The 24,566-nt window shown below is 44.3% G+C and overlaps 1 protein-coding gene across 2 annotated transcripts in view; it reads left to right on the top strand.

Moving 5' to 3' along the window:
* LOC137654745 (uncharacterized) overlaps positions 1–20,178 on the top strand; it is a 79,127-nt gene extending 58,949 nt beyond the window's left edge. For both annotated transcript variants that reach the window (XM_068388665.1, XM_068388664.1), the window contains 3 exons: positions 15,952–16,140; positions 18,722–18,900; positions 19,016–20,178. In XM_068388665.1, coding sequence (XP_068244766.1) covers positions 15,952–16,140; positions 18,722–18,900; positions 19,016–19,245 — 598 coding nt within the window. In that variant the 3' untranslated portion in view covers positions 19,246–20,178. The remainder of the gene's footprint in view (positions 1–15,951; positions 16,141–18,721; positions 18,901–19,015) is intronic.
* Positions 20,179–24,566: the final 4,388 nt, after the last annotated feature.

The following is a 24,566-nucleotide window of genomic DNA, read 5'->3' as shown; positions in this document are numbered from 1 at the left end:
GATAGAGACGGAGGGAGAAAGAGGATAAACGTTTCCCTCAAGCCTGCCAGGCGTACGAGTAACGTCGTTATCGTTTTGCTCTTATCCCTAGTCTCTTTAGGGGAAGAAACTAAACGTTTCTAGAGTGATCTAGTGTTTAGTCTCTTTCCAGCCACTGAATTTTCTTTCATTAGATTTTTCTGTTACATTGTAATTCTGTTTTCGCAATTACTAACTTTTGAGAAGGATAGAATTGCGTGTTTCAACAAACCACTTAAAGTTTCGAGTTCAGTGAAATAAGTGCAAACAGAAATCAAAGTGATAAGTGATTAGCGCAAAGTATGTCAGTGTTATGCGTGAGGGTACTTTTGTGCGCGCCAGTCGTCCTCCCAGTCGTCCTCCCAGTCCGGGACCTCTTGCAAGCTCCCAAGCCCAGGGGAGAAGCAATGTCGAAGGGCATAAGGGTTCGGCAGGCCTTGATCGGCGCACAGAAGTATCCTCGGTGGTTGTGGGCGTGTCTTACCGAGACCGTCACTCCCACCCGCAGACGATTGAGCCCTTATTTTGCTCGTCTGCAGAAGAGATTTAGAGGAGAAAATAAAGGCAGAGTTACGCTGGTCTCAGGTCTCAAGACCTCTTAAACGTAAAGTCCAGACCTATGCCAGACGTACGAAGTAAAGTTCAACAACCCGGATGCAGTCATTGGGTTAGCTCTGTCTCTCCTCAGTCATCAGTTTGTCGGGCTGAGAGTGCGCCTACACTCCCCCCCTCCCCTATGCTCGCTCCGCCTGATCGCAGTACCACCTGCCAGGCGTACGATGTTGTGGATTCTACTACAGTCCATGCAAGCACAGCTTTCGGACCTGATGCGTGAGTGTCGTGCTGAGAGTGTTGCACCTCCTCCTCCTCCTGCACCGGTGGTGCACCAACCGCCTGCACCCGTTCAGCCTGTGCTGCACCCGCCTGCACCGGTGGTGCACCAACCGGCTGCACCCGTTCAGCCTGTGCTGCACCCGCCTGCACCGGTGGTGCACCAACCGGCTGCACCCGTTCAGCCTGTGCTGCACCCGCCTGCACTCGCTGCACCCAGTCGCAGCACCATCTGCCAGGCGTACGATGTTGTAGACTCTACTACAGTCCATGCAAGCACAGCTTTCGGACCTGTTGTGTGAGTGTCGGGCTGAGAGTGTTGCACCTCCCCTGCACCCGTTCAGCCTGTGCTCAACCCGCCTGCACTCGCTGCACCCAGTCGCAGCACCATCTGCCAGGCGTACGATGTTGTAGACTCTACTACAGTCCATGCAAGCACAGCTTTCGGACCTGTTGTGTGAGTGTCGGGCTGAGAGTGTTGCACCTCCCCTGCACCCTTTCAGCCTGTGCTCAACCCGCCTGCACTCGCTGCACCCAGTCGCAGCACCATCTGCCAGGCGTACGATGTTGAACCTCTTTCTGTGTTCGCTGTTCCCAGTGTTGTTCAGCCTCAGCCTTCTTTAAGGCAACCTTCGGTTTGGGATCAGGAGGATTACCCCACTCTTCCTCCTCCTCCCCTGGCTGCTCCACCGGTGGTGCAACTCTCGGTGGAGGTACAACCTCTTCCACCTGTGAGTCAGTCTCCTCAGCTGCTGCACCGAGCTCAACCCGTGCACCCTGATAATGCACCTTCCACTGTTGTTGTTCCAGCTCGTTCTGACTCTGCTGTTCAGCATACCTTACCTCCTTTTTCTAACCATGGCAAAAATATGAATCATGAGTTATGAATGTAAGGTAAACATTATGTTGATTTTTAAACCCCATGCAAGCATGCATAAAGCACTCTAGCACTGGTCATGGAATTTCTGAGAAATGTTAAACGCCATGCACACGCTCTGCTTTCCTTACAGCAGGCTCTGCTTACAGCAGGCTCTGCTTACAGCAGGCTCTGCTTACTACATGCTCAGCATTCAGCATGCTCTGCATTCAGCATGCTCTGCATACAACATGCTCTGCATACAGCATGCTCTGCTTTCAGCATGCTATGCATACAACATGCTCTACATACAGCATGCTCTGCATACAACATGCTCTACATACAGCATGCTCTGCATACAGCATACTCTGCATTCATCATGCTCTGCATACCTTACCGCATGCTTCTCAACATATCTTGGGTTGTTGCCAACTCACTAGACTGTCAAGCAGTTTCATAACGTTGCCTTCTAGTCTGCTGCTTTTGCACCAGTGAACCCTCACTCAGAGAACTTAGCTTTTCTAGGATAAGGTCCCTGTAGATGAGAAAGTTCTTTTCTCCCTCCTTCTGATATTCCCTGAGGACTCTGTCATTTGGAGGGAGCCTTTAGCTGCATAACCTCTTATGGACTTTTATTTAAGCATAACATGCTTACAGGGAAGGTAATGGTTCCACTTCAGCCGCTAATCCCGTCTGTTACCACACCTGCTCCCATAGACCTTGAGCTGTGTTGCATGACATGCAGTCCAAGCTTAGTCCTTGTTAGAGGATTTTTGTTTACGGAGTCAATGTGTCACGGGGAAGACGTTCAACAACCAACAGAAGGGACTTGTTGTGACGCAGTGCGGCAACCTCAGCAACCCGTTAAGGAGTTGTCTGTACGACCCAGATAGTCTAGACAGATTCGGGTTGTCACTGTACTTCCTCGCTTGCCCATGATTGTCAGTTTACAGACTGTGCAGCAGTATCATGATCTTGTGTCCGGCTCCGTCAGACGACTGGCTTTTAAGAGCTCCCACAAGTCGTCGCTGTCTGGAGATTTTCAAATGGACTATGGATCTGACCAAGGAACTGGGCCTCCTGGTCAATTTTGAGGAGTCTCAGCTCGTTCCATCCCAGACCATTGTTTCCTTGGGTATGGATCTTCAGAGTCGAGCTTTTTGGACTTGTCCGTCGGCCCCAAGGATCTTCCAAGCCCTAGAATGCATCCAGAGCATGCTGAGAAGGAACCGATGCTTAGTCAGGCAGGGGATGAGTCTAACAGGGACACTTTCATCGCTGGCCCTGTTCATCGAGTTAGGGAGACTCCACCTCCGCCCCCTTCAGTATCATCTAGCTGCTCACTGGATAAAGGACATGACGCTAGAGACGGGCTCAGTTCCTGTTTCCGAAGAGATGAGGTCTACTCTAACGTGGTGGAAGAACAGCATTCTTCTCAAGGAAGGTCTACCTTTGGCTGTTCAGACCCCCGACCACAGTCTCTTCTCGGACGCATCAGACACGGGCTGGGGTGCGACACTGGACGGACAGGAATGCTCGGGAACATGGAATCAGGAGCAAAGGACACTTCACATCTATTGCAAGGAGTTGTTGGCAGTTCATCTGGCCTTGATAAACTTCAAGTCCCTCCAGCTTACAAGGTGGTGGAGGTGAACTCCGACTACACCACAGCCTTGGCTTACATCTCCAAGCAGAGAGGGACTCATTCGAGGAAGTTGTTCAAGATCGCAAGGGACCTCCTCATTTGGTCAAAGATCGAAAGCTCACGCTGGTAACGAGGCTCATTCAGGGCGATATGAATGTCATGGCAGATCGCCTCAGCCGTAAGGGTCAGGTCTTCCCCACAGAGTGGACCCTTCACAAGAATGTTTGCAGCAGACTTTGGGCCCTGTGGGGTCTGCCAACCATAGTTCTATTCGCTCCTCGATGACCAAGAAGCTCCTCTTGTATTGTTCTCCGATTCCAGACCCAACAGCAGTTCGCGTGGATGCCTTTCTGCTGGATTGGTCCCATCTCAACCTGTATGCATTCCCGCCGTTCAAGATTGTCAACAGGGTACTTCAGAAGTTCGCCTCTCACAAAGGGACACGGTTGACGTTGGTTGCTCCCCTCTGACCCGCGAGAGAAGGGTTCACCGAGGTACTGCAATGGCTGGTCGACGTTTCCCAGGACTCTTCCTCCTAGAGTGGACCTTCTGCGTCAACCTCACGTTAAGAAGGTACACCCAAACCTCCACGCTCTTCGTCTGACTGCCTTCAGACTATCGAAAGTCTCTCAAGAACTAGAGGCTTTTCGAAGGAGGCAGCCAGAACGATTGCCAGAGCAAGGACGACATCCACTCTCAGAGTCTATCAGTCTTAATGGGAAGTCTTCCGAAGCTGGTGCAAGGCCAATGCAGTTTTCCTCAACCAGTACCACTGTAACCCAGATTGCTGACTTCCTGTTACATCTAAGGAACGTAAAATCCCTATCAGCTCCTACGATCAAGGGTTACAGAAGTATGTTGGCAGCGGTTTTCCGCCACAGAGGCTTGGATCTTTCCTCCAACAAAGATCTACAGGACCTCCTTAGGTCTTTTGAGACCTCAAAGGAACGTCGGTTGTCCACTCCAGGCTGGAATCTAGACGTGGTCCTAAGGTTCCTAATGTCATCAGGATTTGAACCGTTCCAATCAGCCTCTTTTAAGGACCTCACATTAGAAACTCTTTTCCTCGTGTGCTTAGCAACAGGTAAAAGAGTAAGTGAGATCCACGCCTTCAGCAGGAACATAGGTTTCACATCTGAAACGGCTACATGTTCCTTGCGGCTCGGTTTTTTTGGCTAAAACGAGCTTCCTTCCCGTCCTTGCCCTAAGTCGTTCGAGATCCCAAGCCTGTCCAACATGGTGGGGAACGAACTAGAGAGAGTACTTTGCCCTGTTAGAGCTCTTAAGTACTATTTAAGAAGGTCAAAACCATTACGAGGACAATCAGAAGCCTTATGGTGTGCTATCAAGAAGCCTTCTCTACCAATGTCTAAGAACTCAGTTTCTTACTACATCAGGCTTCTGATTAGAGAAGCAAATTCTCATCTGAAGGAAGAAGACCTTGCTTTGCTGAAGGTAAGGACACATGAAGTGAGAGCTGTGGCTACTTCAGTGGCCTTCAAACAGAACCGTTCTCTGCAGAGTGTTATGGATGCAACCTATTGGAGAAGCAAGTCAGTGTTCGCATCATTCTATCTCAAAGATGTCCAGTCTCTTTACGAGTACTGCTACACCCTGGGTCCATTCGTAGCAACGAATGCAGTAGTAGGCGAGGGCTCAGCCACTACATTCCCATAATTCCATAACTTTTTAACCTTTCTCTTGAATACTTTTTATGGGTTGTTCGGTCGGCTAAGAAGCCTTCCACATCCTTGTTGATTTGGCGGGTGGTCAATTCTTTCTTGAGAAGCGCCGAGGTTAAAGGTTGTGATGAGGTCCTTTAGTATGGGTTGCAGCCCTGTATACTTTAGCACCTTTGGGTTGATTCAGCCTCCAAGAGGAACGCTGCGCTCAGTAAGGAAGACGAACTTAAAAAAGAGACAGAGTAACGGTTCAATTCGACTTCCTTACCAGGTACTTATTATTTCATTGTTATTTGAGATAACTGTTATATGAAATATGGGATACTTAGCTATCCTTTAATCTTGTACACTGGTTTTCACCCACCCCCCTGGGTGTGAATCAGCTACATGATTATCGGGTAAGTTTAATATTGAAAAATGTTATTTTCATTAGTAAAATAAATTTTTGAATATACTTACCCGATAATCATGATTTAATTGACCCTCCCTTCCTCCCCATAGAGAACCAGTGGGACCGAGGAATAATTGAGGAGGTGTCAACAAGAAGTACTTGAGTACCTGGCCACAGGTGGCGCTGGTAAGAACACCCCCTTCTAGTATTGTGATAGCTGGCGTATCCCTCCATAGAATTCTGTCGGGCAACAGAGTTGACAGCTACATGATTATCGGGTAAGTATATTCAAAAATTTATTTTACTAATGAAAATAACATTTTTTAGTACTAATAATATGCCTTTTTTCTTTCTTTACCTAAATTAATAACTCCTTTCTTTTGTAACAAATGGTGTTGGTTAGTAGGGAGATGGAAAGGTTTGCATTAATGTTGTATTTTTCCTGTTCATTAGATCAATTTAACAATTAGGAAAACCTACTTTACTGCCTTAGACCAAATAAAAAGTCGCAAACAATTTTGCGGTATGATTGAAGATCATTTAATAGTAAATGCAAGTCTTCACTGGCATGAAAAAGCAGAAAACAAATCAAAGGAGTTTAATCTCATAGTAGTGTTATGTGAGTCAGCACAAAAAGCAGCTTGTAATAGCATCACCGTCCCCCCAGGCCAGCACTATGAGGTAATAAATGTGACTTGTTTGATTAAAGTGTTTCTCAGTATGAATGAGTCATCGTGTCAGAAATAGGCATGCCCATCTAGCATGGTGGTAAAAGATAACCCCACAACTTAGTCCCTAATAACTTGAAGAAAACACCAATTGTTTAAAATTTTGGGCATCAAGTACCCACACTGTGCAGGTAGAGTGAAAAGTGTTTGTCCACCTTCCTGGCTCCTTCCATGGGTCACTCTGGGATGTCCTGTTCTGCTAAATCTCAGGTAGGTTCCAAGAGCCACAGTGTGATGGTGGTAAAGCATGTGTCTGGTTATAATACTTTTCAGTAGGTCATGGACTTCCACACCTGCCTTTGCTGATGAAGCCAAATGTAGTATGTAACTTATTTGTTCCATGAATACAAATCCTCTTCGTTCATTTGGAGTATGCTTTCAGTGAAGCTGGATATGGCTGTTAAAACTTTAAGGAGGTGGCGGTACTTAATGCTGCGCGGCAGGGAAGCTGCCACTGAGTCCTCATTTTATTTTTAGCTGCCGGATAAAGCGGACTTATTTCCATCTCCCTCAACTGTTTTTTTTTCTTTTTTTAGATAATTATTAGAAGTTTGTCATCAGGGAGGTATATTTAGAAGGAAGGAGCGATTTCCAGTGGCTTCCCAATAACTGTATTCGTGAGACAGGTTTCTGTGCAAACCTGTCCCTGTCAATATCATCATTCTTGTCCTTGTTAGACAGTATTCCCGTATGCTGCTTATTCCTATGCTTGTATTGCCTGGTTACGACCACGATAACGTATTCATAAGGAGGTTGGAAATCCTTAGCCATCTGGGCACCATGGGAGGAAGAAGGTTTTATGGCCAACAAGTTTGAAGCACAAGGGCAATTTATTCAGTGATTTCCTGTTTACAGAAAGGCTGTAAGAACGTATCACCTGATTGTTTCATCTGTTCATGGAGTTCCTGTGACCTCTTTCTCGTTGGAGTGTTGTCATTGGCCTGAACTACTTAGAAGAACTTTAAGATCCTCCTCCACTTCTGCCTCACCTACATCTCATCACACTGTCGGTTAGGATAGATGGGTTCTGCCCTTCCTTTCTCCTTTCTGGATGAAGTCCATAGACCGATCTATAGAAGTTGAATACTCATGACTCCTACCATTTCTCACCTTGCCAGAGACAGTGGTGACCCAAGAGTCCATGGGACCCATCACATTAGGTTCATGTGCGCACTTTCCTGTGGGAGCGTGCTTTCTTACGTTTAAGTGAACGTGTCCACAACAGCTGTATTTTGCTTGCACCCTAACCTGGTCGCACACTTTGTCCACCCTTATATGTTCCTGTGGGCCCACAATTGCTTTACTTTGTGCTTGCCCATGAGCGCTCTCCCATGCTTTCGGCCATCAGTACGCACTTCTGAGCAGTCTTCCACTCCCAAGTGCGCGAGTCCGCCTGCTAGAGCTCTACTGCACATGCGCTCCATCAAGATCTCTCCTGTACATGTGATCCCTCAGCTGTTCGCATGCTCACTCGGCCCTCATCTGTCCATGCATGACCATGAGCTGTCTCCCGTGCTGGTGCCACGAGTCCTTTCCCATGCCTGTGGCCAAGAATGCTTTCCTGTGTGTGGCCATTTTAGTCAACTCTTTGAGTGAAGAAGTCAATTACAGCCTGGTGACAGATTTTCTTCCCTTTCAAAGGAAGACAGCAAGTACTGTATGGTCTGCTATCAAGAAGAGGACTTCTGCTCAGTAAATCTGAAGGATACTTTTATCTGGATACCCATCCTTCGATCTGGGGGCATCTCATCCTAGTCCTCTAGGCTTTGGCTTTTATTACAAACCACAGCTTCAAATTGCCTTTCACCGCTAACATTCATGCTCACCTTTCTGGTGCCTTTTGATGGAGACTTGCCTGAGGGTTTTTCTCAACAACTGTCTTGTCCTGTCTCCCTCTTGGAGACAATGCTCCAGGACCAATGAAGCTGACCTTTTGTCAGGATACGAGAATAGAGGACCGAATAATGCTGATAATATATTGAACATTCGTTTCAGCAAATGTAAGGAAGTAGTGCAGTTGCTCTTGCACAATCAAGAACTTCCATCTGGAAGGTAACAACACCTGCTCTTCCCTCATCATTGGGGGAGCTTTTTTTACACCAACAATTGCTCCAGGATTTGCAAGCATTACCAGTAAGCAGCCAGCAAATTCCGTACCTTCTGGTTTCAGTGAAATGATGACTTCCTCTTCAGGGTAGTTCCACTTGAACTACAGCTCTAGGGATCATACGATTCACAAAAAAATATCCAAGGAGAATGGGGCACACAATCACATCCTTTGCAGCTTGTCCAGAATTTTATAAACAGTATTCTGAGGTCTTTAGTGATTATTTAGATGTTCAACAGGTTGTGTAGCAAGCCTTGCACCTTCACGGGACAAGAAGAGTCTCATTTAAGATGGAGGTAGCGACGTAAGTATAAGAATGAAAGGTAAGAATGATTTGCTGTTTATCCGTTCTTCTTTTCCTTCTTTTGGGGGTGCAACAGGCGTGCCGTTATGTTGCCAGAACGGACGTGAGATGCAGGTAGGGTAGGCTACCGAGTAACTTTTCCTTACAATTCAAGTATCTCCTCCTCCCCTCGTTAATTGGGAGGACTGTATGCACACTCATTTCTCATGTAATGCCCAAATATTGGACTTTTTTAAATATTTAACTTAGCCGGTGAATATATAGCTGCAACTCTGTTGCTCGACAGACAAACTCTACGGAAAAAACTCGCCAGCGATCGCTACACAGATTGCGGGTGTGCCCAACAGCGCCATCTGTCGACCAGATACCCAGCTCTTATGTAAACAAAGACTCAATTTTCTCTCTGTCGACGTGTCGACAAGACGTACTTTACTCGCTGTTGCTAAACTGGAGTTTTTCACATCATATTGGTGAAGTACTATATTCTGGTTTTGAGCGTTCGCAATGCAGGTGTTTTATCTTCATCTTAAATCTTGAACTCGTTTTGGATAGATTTAATTATGGTGACAAAGAGAGTATGGACTTTCTTTCACTTTTAAATGGCCGACCCTTCCCTTAGACGGAAGTGTGTTTAGGCTTTTAGTAATTTTCTTATCACGTTATAGATTATTTATAGATTTTCCTCTATATATTTTATATCTCTCCGCCTTTATTAGGCCTCTTCGATTAACTTTCCATTTATTATAAACATATAAAAATAAATTTTAATGTTTTGTTTATATGCGACCTTTCCTGAGAGTAGGCGGTCCTAACTTGGAAACCGAAGTTAATCAACGTTGAGCCCTTTATATCGTAAATAGCTTTTAAAGAGCTAAGGATTTAAAACTTTTTAAATGTAATATTTTATGAAAGAATTTCTTTGATAGTCTTCGTACTGTTTTCAAAGATGAACTAACGTTTAGTTTATTTATGCTACGCAGTTGTTGACGTTTAGGACGTTCAACATGCGCTCTATCGTTACGATAGAGAGAGAGTGTATCACGGTTTCACTTTGCAGTAAGAGTAAATCGATTCTGACGTTTTGTTCATTCTTTCTTAGCTTAAATGTTTTAAATTCTATTTTAAAGGAACTTTTTATTTGAAAAACCTTTCAGTTTTTTCCTTTAGTCAAATAACATGTTTTTTTGACGAAATATAATTGGGCTCTTCTCTTAGGTGCGAAATCAAGAGAGAAAGAGAGAGAGAGATAGAGACGGAGGGAGAGAGAGGAGAGAAAACGTTCCGTTCAAGCGGGTAACGTTGTTCTCGAGTTACTCTCGTCCCTAGTCTCTGTACGGGGAGGAAGGATAAAACGTTTTTAGTTTTTTATTCTCGTCCCCAGGCTATGTGCGGTGAGAGATTGAAAACGTAGTTTATATGAACTAGTGTTTAGTCTCTTTCCCAGCCACTGAATTTTTTATCTTAAAATATGTTTTCTGTTTTTTGCTGGTATTAATGAGCTTGCATTATACGACTGATTTCGCAATTACTACCTTTTAATGAAGGGTAGAATTGCGTGTTTCAGGTAGAAATCAGTAAAAGTTTCGATTTCAGTGAAATAAGTGCAAAACAGAAAATCGAAGTGATAAAGTGATATGCGCAAAGTGTTACAGTGTTGCGTCCGAGGGTTCGTCTGTTCGTGCCTGTCGTTCACCTAGTCCGGGACCTCTTGCAAGCTCCCAAGCCCAGGGGAGAAGTAATGTCGAACGACTTATGGGTTCAAGAGGCCTTGATCAACGAACAGACGTTTCCCTCTATGGTATCGGGTGTATCTTACCAAGATCTCCCCTACCATAAGACGAGAGAGACGTTTTTTCTCCTCGTCATCCGAAGGCTTTTCGCATAAGAAACCTGTCACAAGGTTTCGAAGCCCTTAAGCGAAAGTCAGTCCTTTCAGGACAGGTCCAGCGTCCTGGTTACAGCCATTAGGACAGCTCTGATCCTATGCAGTCATCGGATAACTGCTCGCCGCCTAACAAAAGCGTAACACAGACTCCGAGAGTCTTTTTTGTTGGCAAAGTGTTGCGGTCACAGACGTTACCCTCGTCTCTTACCACAACCATTTCCGTTGATCCTTAATGGGTTGTATGGCAAGACATGCAGAATATGCTTGCCTCCCTTATGGAAGACTATTCTGCCGATTAGTCTGTTGAGTCTAGCCGTTTATCTCATCGATATCCTGGCTTTCAGCCAACCTAACGTTCCTTTGTGCTTCCTGTTGACGTTGGCGTAGCTAAGTCACGTCAGTCAGGTTGTTTAGAACCACACTCGATGCGGTCTCGTGTGGATTTTCAGCCGCATTTGGACGTTAGGCCACTTGCTGATGCTCCTGTTGACGTTCAAGACGTTCGCTAACAATCGGAGTTGACTTGTTTTGACGCTGTGCGTCAACCTCCGCATTCTAGAGTTGTTTTGACTGCTCAGTCTAGGCAGTCAAAGCAGTCTCGAGTGGACGCTGTGCGTCCTCACGCACCTGTTGTGGTTGACAGTTCAGTTGTTGACAGTTCACAGACTGTCAAGCAGTTACATGACGTTGCGTTCTGGTCCGCTACTAATGCACCAGTGAGTGTGGACTCTGCTTGTAAAGCATTGCCACCACGGTAGGTCTCTCCCTTGCTTGAGACTCAGCTTTTATCGGACAAGGTTCCTGTAGATGAGGAAGTTGCTGTTCCCCCTCCTACTGATATTCCCTTGAGGACTCTGTCAGATGGAGAGGAGACTAAAGCTGCTTAGCCCCCTATGGACTTTAATTAAATCATGATGATTTTTTTTTTTTTTAAGGATCTTTGTCCGGATCTTTTTGTAACTGCTGCTCCTCGTTCGCCTAAACGTCAGAGCTTACACTAGGCCTAGCAACTTCGAAGCCGTTGTTTTTAAGCTAGTGCTCTCTCGCTCTCCTAGAGAGCTTTACGTTGGCTAGGCGACTGGTTTATCACCAGGAGGAGTTTGGGGGATACAGCCTTTGCTTTCCCTTCTTTTAAACTGGCTTATAGAGCGAGAGTCTGATATGACACGAGAGAAGTTCTCGGCTTGGGAGTTCATGCCTCTGCCCAGATAGACTTCTCAAATCTCGTAGACTCTCCCTGGCGCCTGGCCAGGAGACGCTCCAAGTTTTTTACAGGTCAACTTCACAGCTGTTTTCGAGCCTTTGACGTTTTGCTGTACAATTATGTCATGCATAAACAAGGCTTTCAGGGATGGAAAGCGGTACCGCCTCAGTCGCTAACCCAGTCTGTTGCCGCACCTGCTCCCGTAGACCCTAAATGGGCTTTGCTGCAAGACATGCAGTCCAAGCTTGCGTCCTTGATAGAGGACTTTAATGCGGAGAAGGTTGCTGCCGAACCTTCTGGCCAACAACCTTCCAACCGGTCGGTTGTGCGCCCTGTTGACGCTGAGGTAACCTTCTCGCGTCTGCCAGTTGAGGTGGTTCCTCCACCGATGCGACCCAGTGTGGGTTGCCAGCCGCACGTTGACGTTAAGCGACGCTCGGAGGTGGTTGTTGACGTTCAGGACGTTCAACAACCAGCAGAGGTAACTTGTTTTGACGCAGTGCGTCAACCTCAGCAACCCGGTAGGGTGTTGACTGCACAACCCAGACGGTCTAGACAGTCTCGGGTTGACGCTGTGCTTCCTCGCGCACCCATGGTTGTTGACAGTTCACAGACTGTGCAGCAGTTCCATGATGTTGCGTCCGGCTCCGTCATGCATGCACCAGTGCGACCGGACTCAGCGAGCCAGACGTTGCCCACTCCGTTGCCGTTTCCTCATCAGTTTTCGGATGAGGAACCCTCTGATGAGGACGTTGCTGAACAACAAGACGATCAGCCCCCAGAATAGATCAAGCCCTGCTATCCATCCAGAAGATGCTGAAGAAGGAACGCTGCTCAGTCAGGCTGTGGATGAGTCTGGTAGGGACGCTGTCATCCGTGGAACAATTTGTGTCACTAGGCAGACTACACCTCCGTCCTCTTCAATACCATCTAGCTTTTCACTGGAAAAAGGACAAGACGCTAGAAGCGGTCTCGATCCCGGTTTCCGAAAAGATAAAGTCTTGTCTGACTTGGTGGAAGGACAATATCAACCTAAGAGAGGGTCTTCCCCTGGCTGTTCAGACTCCCAACCATGTTCTCTTCTCGGACGCATCGGACGTGGGCTGGGGCGCGACACTAGACGGTCGGGAATGCTCAGGACTGTGGAACTCGAGTCAGAGGAGCATGCATATCAACTGCAAGGAGCTGTTGGCAGTACATCTGGCCTTGAAAAGCTTCAAGTCTCTCCTTCGAGGCAAAGTGGTGGAAATTAACTCGGACAACACCACGGCCTTGGCGTACATCTCCAAACAAGGAGGTACCCACTCACTGACGTTGTACGAGATCGCAAGGGACCTGCTCATCTGGTCAAAAGGTCAAGACATCTCCCTAGTAACGAGGTTCATCCAAGGCGACTTGAACGTCATAGCAGATTGTCTCAGTCGGAAAGGGCAAGTAATTCCAACCGAATGGACCCTCCACAAGGATGTGTGCAAGAGATTTTAGGCCACTTGGGGTAAACCATCCATAGATCTCTTTGCAACCTCGCTGACCAAGAGGCTTCCAATCTATTGCTCTCCAGTCCCGGACCCAGCAGCAATACATATAGATGCTTTCCTCCTAGATTGGTCACATCTGGATCTCTACGCATTCCCACCGTTCAAGATTGTCAACAAGGTACTGCAGAAGTTCGCCTCTCACGAAGGGACAAGGTTGACGTTAGTTGCTTCCCTCTGGCCCGCGAGAGAATGGTTCACCGAGATACTTCGATGGTTAGTAGACGTTCCCAGAAGTCTTCCTCTAAGGGTAGACCTTCTACGTCAGCCACACGTAAAGAAGGTACTCCAAAGCCTCCACGCTCTTCGTCTGACTGCCTTCAGACTATCGAAAGACTCTCGAGAGCTAGAGGCTTTTCGAAGGAAGCAGCCAGTGCGATTGCTAGAGCAAGGAGAGCGTCTTCCATTAGAGTCTACCAATCGAAGTGGGAAGTCTTCCGAGACTGGTGCAAGTCAGTTTCTGTAGCTCAAATAGCTGATTTTCTCTTATACCTGAGAAAAGGACGATCCCTTTCAGCTCCCACTATCAAGGGCTACAGAAGCATGTTGGCATCGGTCTTCCGGCATAGAGGCTTAGATCTTTCCAAACATAAAGATCTGCAAGACCTCCTTAAGTCTTTTGAGACCACCAAGGAGCGTCGTTTGGCTACCCCTGGATGGAATTTAGACGTGGTACTAAGATTCCTCATGTCAGACAGGTTGGAGCCGTTACAATCAGCCTCCCTGAAAGATCTCGCTCTTAAGACTCTTTTCCTGGTATGCTTAGCGTCGGCTAAAAGAGTCAGTGAGATTCATGCCTTCAGCAAGAACATCGGATTTTCGTCGGAAAAAGCCACTTGTTCGCTGCAACTTGGTTTTCTAGCCAAAAATGAGCTGCCTTCTCGGCCTTGGCCTAAATCTTTCGATATTCCCAGCTTATCGGAGATCGTAGGCAATGAACTAGAAAGAGTCTTATTCCCTGTTAGAGCTCTTAAGTTCTATTTAAAGCGTACTAAACCTTTACGAGGCCAATTTGAAGCTTTATGGTGTTCAGTTAAGAAACCATCCTTGCCTATGTCAAAGAATGCTTGGTCAGACTTTATCAGATTGTTAATACGAGAAGCTCATTCACATCTGAGTGAGGAAGACCGAACTTTGCTTAAGGTGAAGACGCACGAAGTTAGACCTGTAACAACTTCCGTGGCCTTTAAGCAAAATATATCTCTGCAAAGTATTATGGACGCAACCTATTGGAGAAGCAAGTCAGTGTTCGCGTCATTTTACTTGAAAGATGTCCAGTCTCTTTACGAGAACTGCTACACACTGGGACCATTCGTAGCAGCGAGTGCAGTAGTGGGTGAGGGCTCAACCACTACAATTCCCTAATTCCTTATCCTTTTAATCTGTCTCTTGAAATGTTGTTTTTTTATGGGTTGTCCGGAAGGCTAAGAAGCCTTTCGCATCCTGGTTGATTTGGCGGGTGGTCAAAGTCATTTCTTGAGAGCGCCTAGATTAGGGGTTTGATGAGGTCCTGTTGTATGGGTTGCAACCCTTGATACTTCAGCTCCTAGGGGTCGATCAGCATCCTAAGAGGATCGCGAGGCTCCGTAAGGAAGACGTACTTAAAAGGCAGAGTAATTGTTCAAGTCGACTTCCTTACCAGGTACCTATTTATTTTGTTTTTGTTATTTTGATAACTTCTAAAATGAAATAAAAAACTCTTTGCTCATAAAATGTAAACATATATTACTGGTCTCTACCCACCATCCTGGGTGTGAATCAGCTATATATTCACCGGCTAAGTTAAATATTTAAAAATGATATTTTAATTATAAAATAAATTTTTGAATATACTTACCCGGTGAATATATAAATTAAATGACCCTCCCTTCCTCCCCAATAGAGACGCAGTGGGACGAGGAGAAAATTGAGTCTTTGTTTGCATAAGAGCTGGGTATCTGGTCGACAGATGGCGCTGTTGGGCACACCGCAACCTGTGTAGCGATCGCTGGCGAGTTTTTTCCGTAGAGTTTGTCTGTCGAGCAACAGAGTTGCAGCTATATATTCACCGGGTAAGTATATTCAAAAATTTATTTTATAATTAAAATATCATATTTTCTGAAAGTATATAAGATTCTCCAGTGACTGCCAACCATTTTTCTGGTAGGAACCTTGCCTAACACTTTTGACATCTTGCTCAGGTAGTTACGAGGTTCACAAGAGTCATGACTTTTGCTTCTCTACAGGATGAAAGTACATTGACATTTCCTGGGTTAGTTAACCAGCTAGATTAGTTAGAGGGGACTTTCACCCTCCTAAGGATAAGTCTCCTCTTAAAGGTTCATGGTTTTGTAATACGTGTAGGAACAAATTACAAATTTTAAAGTATTTTGTATTTTTCCTCAACTATATAAACCCAAGACCTTCAAGTTACACTGCCTGTATCAACCATCCCACAAGTTCTAGGTTAAAGGTAAAACTGAGGTTTACGTGTTAGGAGGATGGGAACTCCCACCCAACAGTCAACCATTGTTTACCTTTTTAAAAGTTTAATGGCTTTGCTTATGCCATACTTCTATTTAAAAGTGTCAGGTTTGTATACTTTAGTTTGGAAAAAATTTAATCTTTCAAAATTTGTGATTTTGTATAGCATCAGCTCATATATTTTTTTAAAGTTGTGTAGTTATATTATCCAACAGAAAGACTTACTTTTTATATTCTTGTTTTAATGACTCAAGTTTTCCACTTGAAAATGTGAAGAAATTTATACAGTACATTTTTTGAAGGTGGGGTATGGCAGATGTAGCACAAACTATCAAAACTGAAGAGAATAACTTGCAAGATAAGGATGGAGTTCAGAGGCCAAACATGGGACTTTCAGGGAAACTCTCGGAAGACACCAATACCTTCAATGGTGTGGTCATTAAGTATTCTCAGCCACCAGAGGCTAGAAAACCTAAGCGTCGATGGAGATGGTAAGTATATTTACATAGGATACAGATGTTTTATAGAATAATAGCTTTTGGAAACATAATTGCTTTGACATGTTACATGCTTTAAAAGAAAAGAAAGTTGAATATTAGATATATTATGGATATTTGAGAATGTTCAGTTTTAAAGCTAATTCTTTTTAAATTGAAAATCACTGGATAGTAATCAGATCTTCATGATAAGAAAGTAGTTGTTCTATATTTGATCATAATTCCATAGTGAACGGGAAAGAGATACCACTTGAACATCGTCACGTCCTAGAGAGTTCAGTAAACCTTGTGGAGTGACAGACAGGATTTTCAATATTAATTGTCTGTATCCAGTCATTTTATAAATTAGCGTATCATTTCATTTGATCATGAAGGTGTTTTGCCAAGCTACCATTTATAAGTGATGCATTTTGAATATAATTACTGTATCTTGAATAATAAGTAAATACTGTACTAGGTTAGCCGAGACTGAAAATTACAGGAAGTTGATGCATAGTGTGTGTACGTATCATGGGATATTTTCAATGCCCAGGCATTGGCTGTTATACATGCAAAGTATGCAGTTTTTGTTACGTGTCAAATTTTGTTACATGATGTAAAGCCAAACCCCTGAAACTTCTGATAAGCCGAGGAGTTACTACTGTATATTTCTTTTTACAAGAAATATTGAATGAATGTATTTATGAAATTTAGGCTGAAAAGCCATGCGCTGGGAGATTTTCAGATAATCAGTGCTTCAGCTGATTGGTTGTTGGTTCAGGCATTCTCCCCTCCCACTGACTGAGGACGAAGCAAAACATTGCATTTGCCCGCGGTACATGATGTTCATTTTTGCTTTATACCTAACTTGGTCATACAGATTAAAGGTAGATGAGTATTACCTTGAAAAAAATATCCATATCTTAAAAAAAATATACGAAAAATAGGAAAAAATATGAGTTGAAGTGAAACGAGCGCTGAAAAAACTTACACAACTTTTTCTGCAAACGTAAATAAAAATAGGTGAATTTTGTTGAAAAAAAAATCCTCTAGAATGTCATAAACCCAAAAAAAGGAAGGAAAATAATAGTGAAATATTTGGCTTTGTACCGCAATATTGTTGCAAATTTTGGTGACATTTTGTCGATGCATCCTGCCCGCACACGATCACCCGACGTCATCAAAATATTCTGTTACTCATCACGAGAAGGTTTTCTTTTTTTTTTTGTAGCTCACTTATTTCGCCATTATTTCCCGATTATTTTCCTTCCTTGCATTATTCTTTTAGGTTCATGATATTAAAGAGGATTTTTTTTCTAGAAAATCCTCCTATTTTTATTTACGTTTGCATAACAATTGTAGGTAAAAAACAGCAAATAAAAAAGTTGTATAAAGTTTTTTTCAGTGCTCATTTCACTTCAAATCTAATTTTTTTCAAGGTAATACTCATCTACTGTTAATCTCTGTGTGACCAAAGAACCAGGTAGATATTGTGCAAACTAAGTGAGGACAAATGCAATTTTTTGCTTCGTCGTCGGTCAGCGGGAGGGGATAATGCCAGAACCAACAGCCAATCACCAAAGAGCTTTCAAACCGTGGTTTGGCTCCATTTGCAAGCTAGGATGAAACAGACTTTACAACAAATTATTCCATTAAAGTTTCATTTACCACTTAGTACAAATCCACTTATTTTGTACTTATCTACAGAACATGTACATTTCAGATAAAATAGTAACTTAAGCACTTCTCTCTGGAATTTCCATGATTTAAAAAAAATAAATCTTTCTTACTGTTGTATTCAATTTAAAACAAGTCTGATTTGGTGAAGTGCAAGGAACGATCTTAATGGAAATATGGGGTGCAAAGTTTAACTGGCTTGAGTGAAAACTTCAATATATTTTTTTGTTTTGTGGTTCTGTATTATCTACATTTAATATGTGCATGCTTAAGGTACCTGGGCAACATCATTTGAAATCCACCATTTAAAGAAATAGTTGTAAAAAGTTTTTCCAGGATTTACAATAGACTTCTGTGATCTTTTTATTTGTACGATCAGCTGACAGCTTTAATGTGTCTACCTAATATCGGCAGGATTTCTAATATAGTAGAAACTTCCATCTAAGCCTGGTTCTTTTGAGCATCTTTAAACACAGCAATTAGTAGCTACCACTTTGCAATTTAGTCCAATAGTCAGTGTTGTACATAACTTCCTTCTCCATTGTGTAGTGGTCCCTTATCATGAGCCGATTTAAAGTTTATTCAATTTGATAAAAATTGTCATGTAAGGAAGAAACAAGGTTTATGATAAAGTTTCCATTTAGCCTAGTCAAATAATGCATTTTAAATGAAGTTTCAATTGAACCATCATCCCAGTTTCAGAAGACTTCAGACTGACAGTTTGCCTTTAGTAACCTAATGGAATCTAATATGTACTATTAATCCAATAACTTCATGCATGGAACTTCTATAAGTGCTAACATGTTTGAAATTAACACTTATGAGCTTAGAGTTTATTTGCACTTGTGATTACCATTAGTACCTGTGCACCAGCAAAATTGTTCTGCAGAAGTTTTTTTTTTTTTTTTTTTTTTTACAGGTATATATTTAAAGGTGAGGAAGACTTGCCATTTTTACCATTACATCGCCAAAGTGCCTACCTTATTGGACGAGACCGTAAGGTAGCAGATATACCAACTGACCACCCGTCCTGCTCTAAACAACATGCCGTCCTGCAGTACAGATTAGTTGCATATGAACGAGATGATGGTACAAAAGGTAATTAATGTTTTGGTTTATTAAATATCATTTTATGATTTAGAATTGACATATTGTAATTAACAACTTTTCTTATATACATTGCAACTAGTGTACAATGTGATGTGTTTTGTAGGTCGCACAGTCAAACCTTACATCCTGGACCTGGAATCTGCCAATGGCACTTATGTCAACAATCGTAGAATTGACCCGCGGCGATTTGTGGAACTGATAGAGAAGGATGTTGTCAAATTTGGTTATAGTTCAAGAGAGTATATTCTGCTCCATGAGGGATCTAAAGGAGATGATGCGGATGCACCCGACATGGGAGTAGATATGAGTCCGGTATCTCTTTTGAGGAGTTGAAGTACTACTGTTTATCAAAATTTTTGATAATTTTAACTATAATTATAAAGCTGTAAGGGGATATTGTACAGGGTCGGGAGACTTACTGTTTTTTTTTCCAAGAAAGTTGTTGTACAATACTGGTTTTGAATATTTAAAATTCTTTTTGTAGATAACTTTGAATAAATTCCATTTTCTTTGATAAATATATCAGGTTGTAAGATTTTAAATACGGGCCTTCTATCAAGTTTTTCTGGTACAGTATCATGTGGTTTAAGAAATGAAATTCCTTTATTAAGATTGTGCATTTTGTATTAAGATTGTGCATTTTATTTTTATTTCATCAAGTAATGGTGACCACTAAAAGTTTTTGTAGGATTACTTGTGCAACAAAATGACAAAAAGCGACACCAAATCAATATTTTCTAATCTAAATTCTAATTTAGTTTTCTTTTATTACTGTAAGTCAACCTCTGATGAATATTTGAAAAGTGTCCTTTGTCTTTAGTCTTCAAAAATTTTCTGTCGATTATATATCATGGGTATATCTTTATTTACATTTTTGGAATAGCTGTTTGATCTCATGATAGGCACATACTTACATACCTGCATAGCCTATATCCACTGTATACCATATGGTTGGCTCTTTAGGTGACAGTACAATATGCATTCATATTTGAAAGAGAAATTAGCTTCATTCATCACTCCATCAAAAATAAGATAAAGTGTGCTTTTCCTGTATATAATGTACCATAGCATTTGTGGAAAAAAATATCTTAGTTAGGTGTCATGTCTACATTATTAATTCATGGGACTACAAGAAGTACAGTAAAGTACACAAGGTATTTAATGTATTTTTGTTTTTGTTCTAAAAAAAGTGATACCCATTTGTAACATATAGATAGGGAAATTGTGTTTATTATATTTATGGCCAATAAAAAGAATTTTATATTAGACTTTGGTCATAGCCCTGTTTGTATTTGGTATCTTTGATGTACTGTATCATGGATGTAACCCTAAATCACTACTACAAACCAACGCTAATTATAGGAGATATTAGACAAGCTATTAGACTTTTAGCGAGGGTTAACCACCACCCCCTAGGTAAGGGGGAGGGGGGAGGGGTGTTCTACCTCACTCACTTACACACCTGGGCTGTGAATCTAATTTGCATTTGGCTCTGGTCTCTCCCCACTCCAACTTACCAGCCATTTGACTTAAGTGTTTTTTTTTTTTTTTTTTATATATATATATGAAAACATTGTTGTAATGTTATTTATATTTTTTAAGCCTTTCTTTACAGTGAATGTTGCCATTTGTGTGACAGCGTAGTGTGGCAGGTTCTCAAGAGGGGGTGACCCTTCTCTTATATTTCCTCCTTGAACAATGGACAACCCCGTAGGCTGGTGGTCTTCCGAGTGACTCGGCCTCCACCGCAGGGGTCGTAATCAATTGGATACTGCTTCTCCGGTTGGATGTTAACGTTGCTTTCCTCCCTATGAGTTCTTGGAGGAAACTGCTTGCAGCCTTCACATTGCTTGACTTCGGTCTTGCTCTTTCTCGCTGACAACAAAGCTCTCCCTCGTATGTGGGTGGCTGGCAGATCGTCTGCGGGGGAACACCTTTCCCATTCGTGGGTTCGGTGTCGCTCCCGAGTGGTTTCCTTGAGTAATCGAGTTGAAATGATAACTGTTGATAATTAAATTTTTTCAGCTTGGCTCTCAACGACACACTCCATCATCTCGCGACAGGCCAACGGCCATTCTTAGCTGTCGGAGGTAGTGCATAACCTTTAGTTTGTCAGCTCCCCCTTGGGGAACCCCCTTCCCGCCGGAGGGTTGAGTGGTTCTCCGGAGTAGTTTCTTTCGTCAGCTGAATTAATTAATTGTAATTCCTTTTCTTTTTTTTTTTTTTTTTATCTTTACAGTTCTTACTCAGCCACTCACCTTCAAACGATGTCGGCTGTTGAAGGGAATGCCCAGTCCTTGGTATGTTTTTTCTCTTGGGGGACACCTTTCCTGTCCGCGGATTAAGTGCTCCTCCCGAAGCAGTTTTTCTTTCATAAGTTTTATATTCCTCAGCTAGCAATGCCGCACGTCTTCGTTCAGCTAAGACAGGCGACGTGAAAGAGCAGAGCCATTCGTTCCTGCTGTCTCTACGCCATCACAGTCCTGTTCTCCTGCGCCTATGGTAGCTCCTGATCAGCAAGCTGATTTTGACCTTTCCCTTATAAAGATAAGGTTCCTTCCTAGAGGGCGTAGGAATGAGAGCAGTGGCATATTGGGCTCCTTCGGGGTGAACCCAGAAACATAGTTTCGGCTACGTTTCACGGATAGCGCTCGATGCAGACCTTCAAATTGAACAATGCTTGTTGACGTGAAGCACTGAGCACTGCCTGCCTCTAGGGGTTGGACAACTTTCCCTTCCGAGGGAGAGTTAACCTCCCCAGGTGTTGGGCTGCTCTCTCTTCAGAGGGATAACTTCCCTTCATCAGCTTCTGTCTAGCAACCTTCCCATTGCAGGGGGATAATTGCTGACAGCTACATCTCGCCACAGCAGTTGCAGTTTCGTCACCAAAGACTACGCTCTCCCCCATGCTGAGCTGACTCTTCTGTCGGGGGAGGAGCATAGTCCGAGGTGAGTCTCTCCGCTCTCGAGTGAGAACACCCATAGAGACTCGGTTCCTGAGATCTTTGAGAAACCTGTGTTTTTCTTCTCTGACTCAGTCAGACAGGCTCCTTCTCGAGAGGAACCGTGCAGACATTCCCCTCTGGTAGTTCCTCAGACTTTGAAGTTCATACTCTTCGCCACCCTGGACATTCTTCCCCCCCTGAGGTAAGGAGACGTCTCTTCAACCTTGTCAAGGACAGTCTTGCTGCTCCTTTGGGCTCTCGTCACTAATCAGCTACTTGTCTCTTGGCGGGTGGGCTTGATTTGTCATTCGTCTTCCGACGATCGTCATTCATCGCCTCGTTACCTTCACCCCTCAAGATTGTCACTCATCGCCTTGTTACACCCCTCGCGAGATTGCCAGCACTTTTCTCGCTACTGTTAGGCTCATAGTCGTCAGCTGCTCGCCACTCACCTTCGGGCGATCGTCTTACTCCCGGGGGCAGGAGTGCTTTGCTTGTTTGTCACTTGTTACTGTGTCTTTCACCCCTCGCCGAGATTGTCCTTCATCTTGAGATCGTCGCTAGTCACCTCATGACTCGCTATTGAAAGACCATCATTGACAGTCTCTCTGATAGCCTAAGTGTTTCTTGACACTTGCCTACTTACTTGGACTCTCCTTTGCCTTGTTGTTTGCCAGCCTTGCGGCGTTCACCAGTCACTCTCCGACTGCTCGTCACTCGCCAGCTCTTCATGGTTCGTCAGCTGCTCGTCCTTCAGTCAGTACTTAGATGGGTGACTGCCTGGGAATAGCAGATGCTGTTGGCAGCCAGCTGCTCGCCATTTGCCAGCAGTTCATGGATCTCCTGTGACTTGCCGCTTACCAATACCTAGGCGTTCATCAGACCTTAGGCGATATCCTTTGGATCAGAAACAGTTGTCCCAACACTCCTTCCCGAGCTTCTCGTCGCTCATAGAGGCATCGGTACTCGCCAACCCGCCTTTCGACAGCACCTCGTAGGAGTTCTTCCTCTCGTTTTCAGGCCGTAAGCGCCGGTCGTTAGACCTAGTTTGCCATTCGCCCTTAAAGCATAAGTCTTCTGTTTCCCACAGATCGACCCACGATCACCCCTTTCCAGTCAGGATGTCCCCGAAATCTCCCCGGAAGGACGACTCCCCAACGATCTCCTCTCCTTTGGGAAGAACCTACTTTTAAGGAGCCCAAACAGGAAGCCGTCCTGTTCCGAAACCATCTTTGCCGCAGCCGTCCACTTCTTCATACCGCTCTCCCGTCCGGTTGTCAGTTGATTCAGGGTAACCTTGCTCTATCGTTTCAGAAACCCTCAGCTTCGATCCTCTCAGGGGACCTATCGTCAGCACCGCAGTCCGCAAAGAACCGTGGTTCAACGCCCTGGTCAGAGCAGTCCACTAGGCATTTGTGAGAGGTATCCCACCTCTACAGTCGGCCAGTACACCAAGGATTCCACTGGAAAAAGTTGTCTTCTCCTCCAGCTGACCTCAGATGTAAGTCTACGGTCCCCCTCCTCAGGAGCCCCTAACATCTTCCATCTCTCCCCTGAAGAGGAAACGAGGAATAGCTGAACCGCAGGACTCATCCTGAATCAAGCAGACACTGATACAAACATCGAAGCGAAGGCTCAGCATCGTTGTTCCCACTCCTCCGCTAGTAGGCTCTCACCTTCATCTCTCGAGCCAAGAGTCTCTGGCACGGTCTTTCGCTCATCTCCTATCGAGATGGTTCCACCAGAACTACGACCAGTATCTCAGCAAGCGAGGCACGAAAAAAAAAATCAGTCAAGACCTTCACTCCAGGAGGAATTCTTCCCTTCCTAGAAGGAGTTGAAGGACTTTTCCCAGGTCTTTGGCAAGGGCATCAAGACCTCCACAAGATGGTCCTAAATGATCATCTCTGAACCCTGCAGTGGCCACAGTAGGCGACACCCATCGTGCAAGGGACAACCTCGACCCATCCCCGAGATGACGTATCGTGGGTAGATGTCTTTGATGATGACGACAACCATCTTCCAAGAGCTGCTAAACTAAAGCTATCGGAGGCAGAGCAAGAGTCACAGCATGTCCTCTGGCAGGTTTTGGCCTGCATGAGGCCCATCAATGGGTTATCTGACCTCGCGGTGGCCCCTCAAGAGGGTAAAGACTCGGTCTTGGACCATTTCTACCACACTATACTTGTGTGAACAAGTTCTCAGTAGTTAGAAAGGTATTAGGGACTAAGTTTGACACTTGTACTTTACCCCCTCTTAACGAAGGTGAGAGCTCGCGGGCGACAGCCTAGGAACACCACCGCAGATGTGGCCTTCCTTGTACCTTGCGTCGCCAAGAAAATGCCTCTTGGTCATGGCTGGGAAAGGGATGCTGTGGACATCATCAATGTTCTTATCCAAGTGATAACTCCCTTTTTCTCATCCACGAGTAGGTTGCCCCGTGACGGGTCCCCTCCTATGAGTTTGGAGTACTGTATGCATCTCTTTCCAACAAGAACAGAGAATTCGCAGCTCAGCTATGAGAGAATACACTTTCTCTCTCTCTCCCAACTGTAGAACTGTGAGGGCAATTCTCTCCCTACCTAAGCATTCCAAACATCCCCTCGGACGCCCGTCTCAGCCATTACGTCTTTGGCCAGAATGATGCGATTTCATTGAGATCTCTGAGCCTCTTCTGGAACAGGTTAGTTTTTTCAAACTGTTCGACGA

This window comes from Palaemon carinicauda, chromosome 15, assembly GCF_036898095.1.
Source record: "Palaemon carinicauda isolate YSFRI2023 chromosome 15, ASM3689809v2, whole genome shotgun sequence".
Classification (NCBI taxonomy): domain Eukaryota; kingdom Metazoa; phylum Arthropoda; class Malacostraca; order Decapoda; family Palaemonidae; genus Palaemon; species Palaemon carinicauda.
Note: the sequence above shows the minus strand (reverse complement) of the source record. Positions and strands in the feature narration are given on the sequence as shown.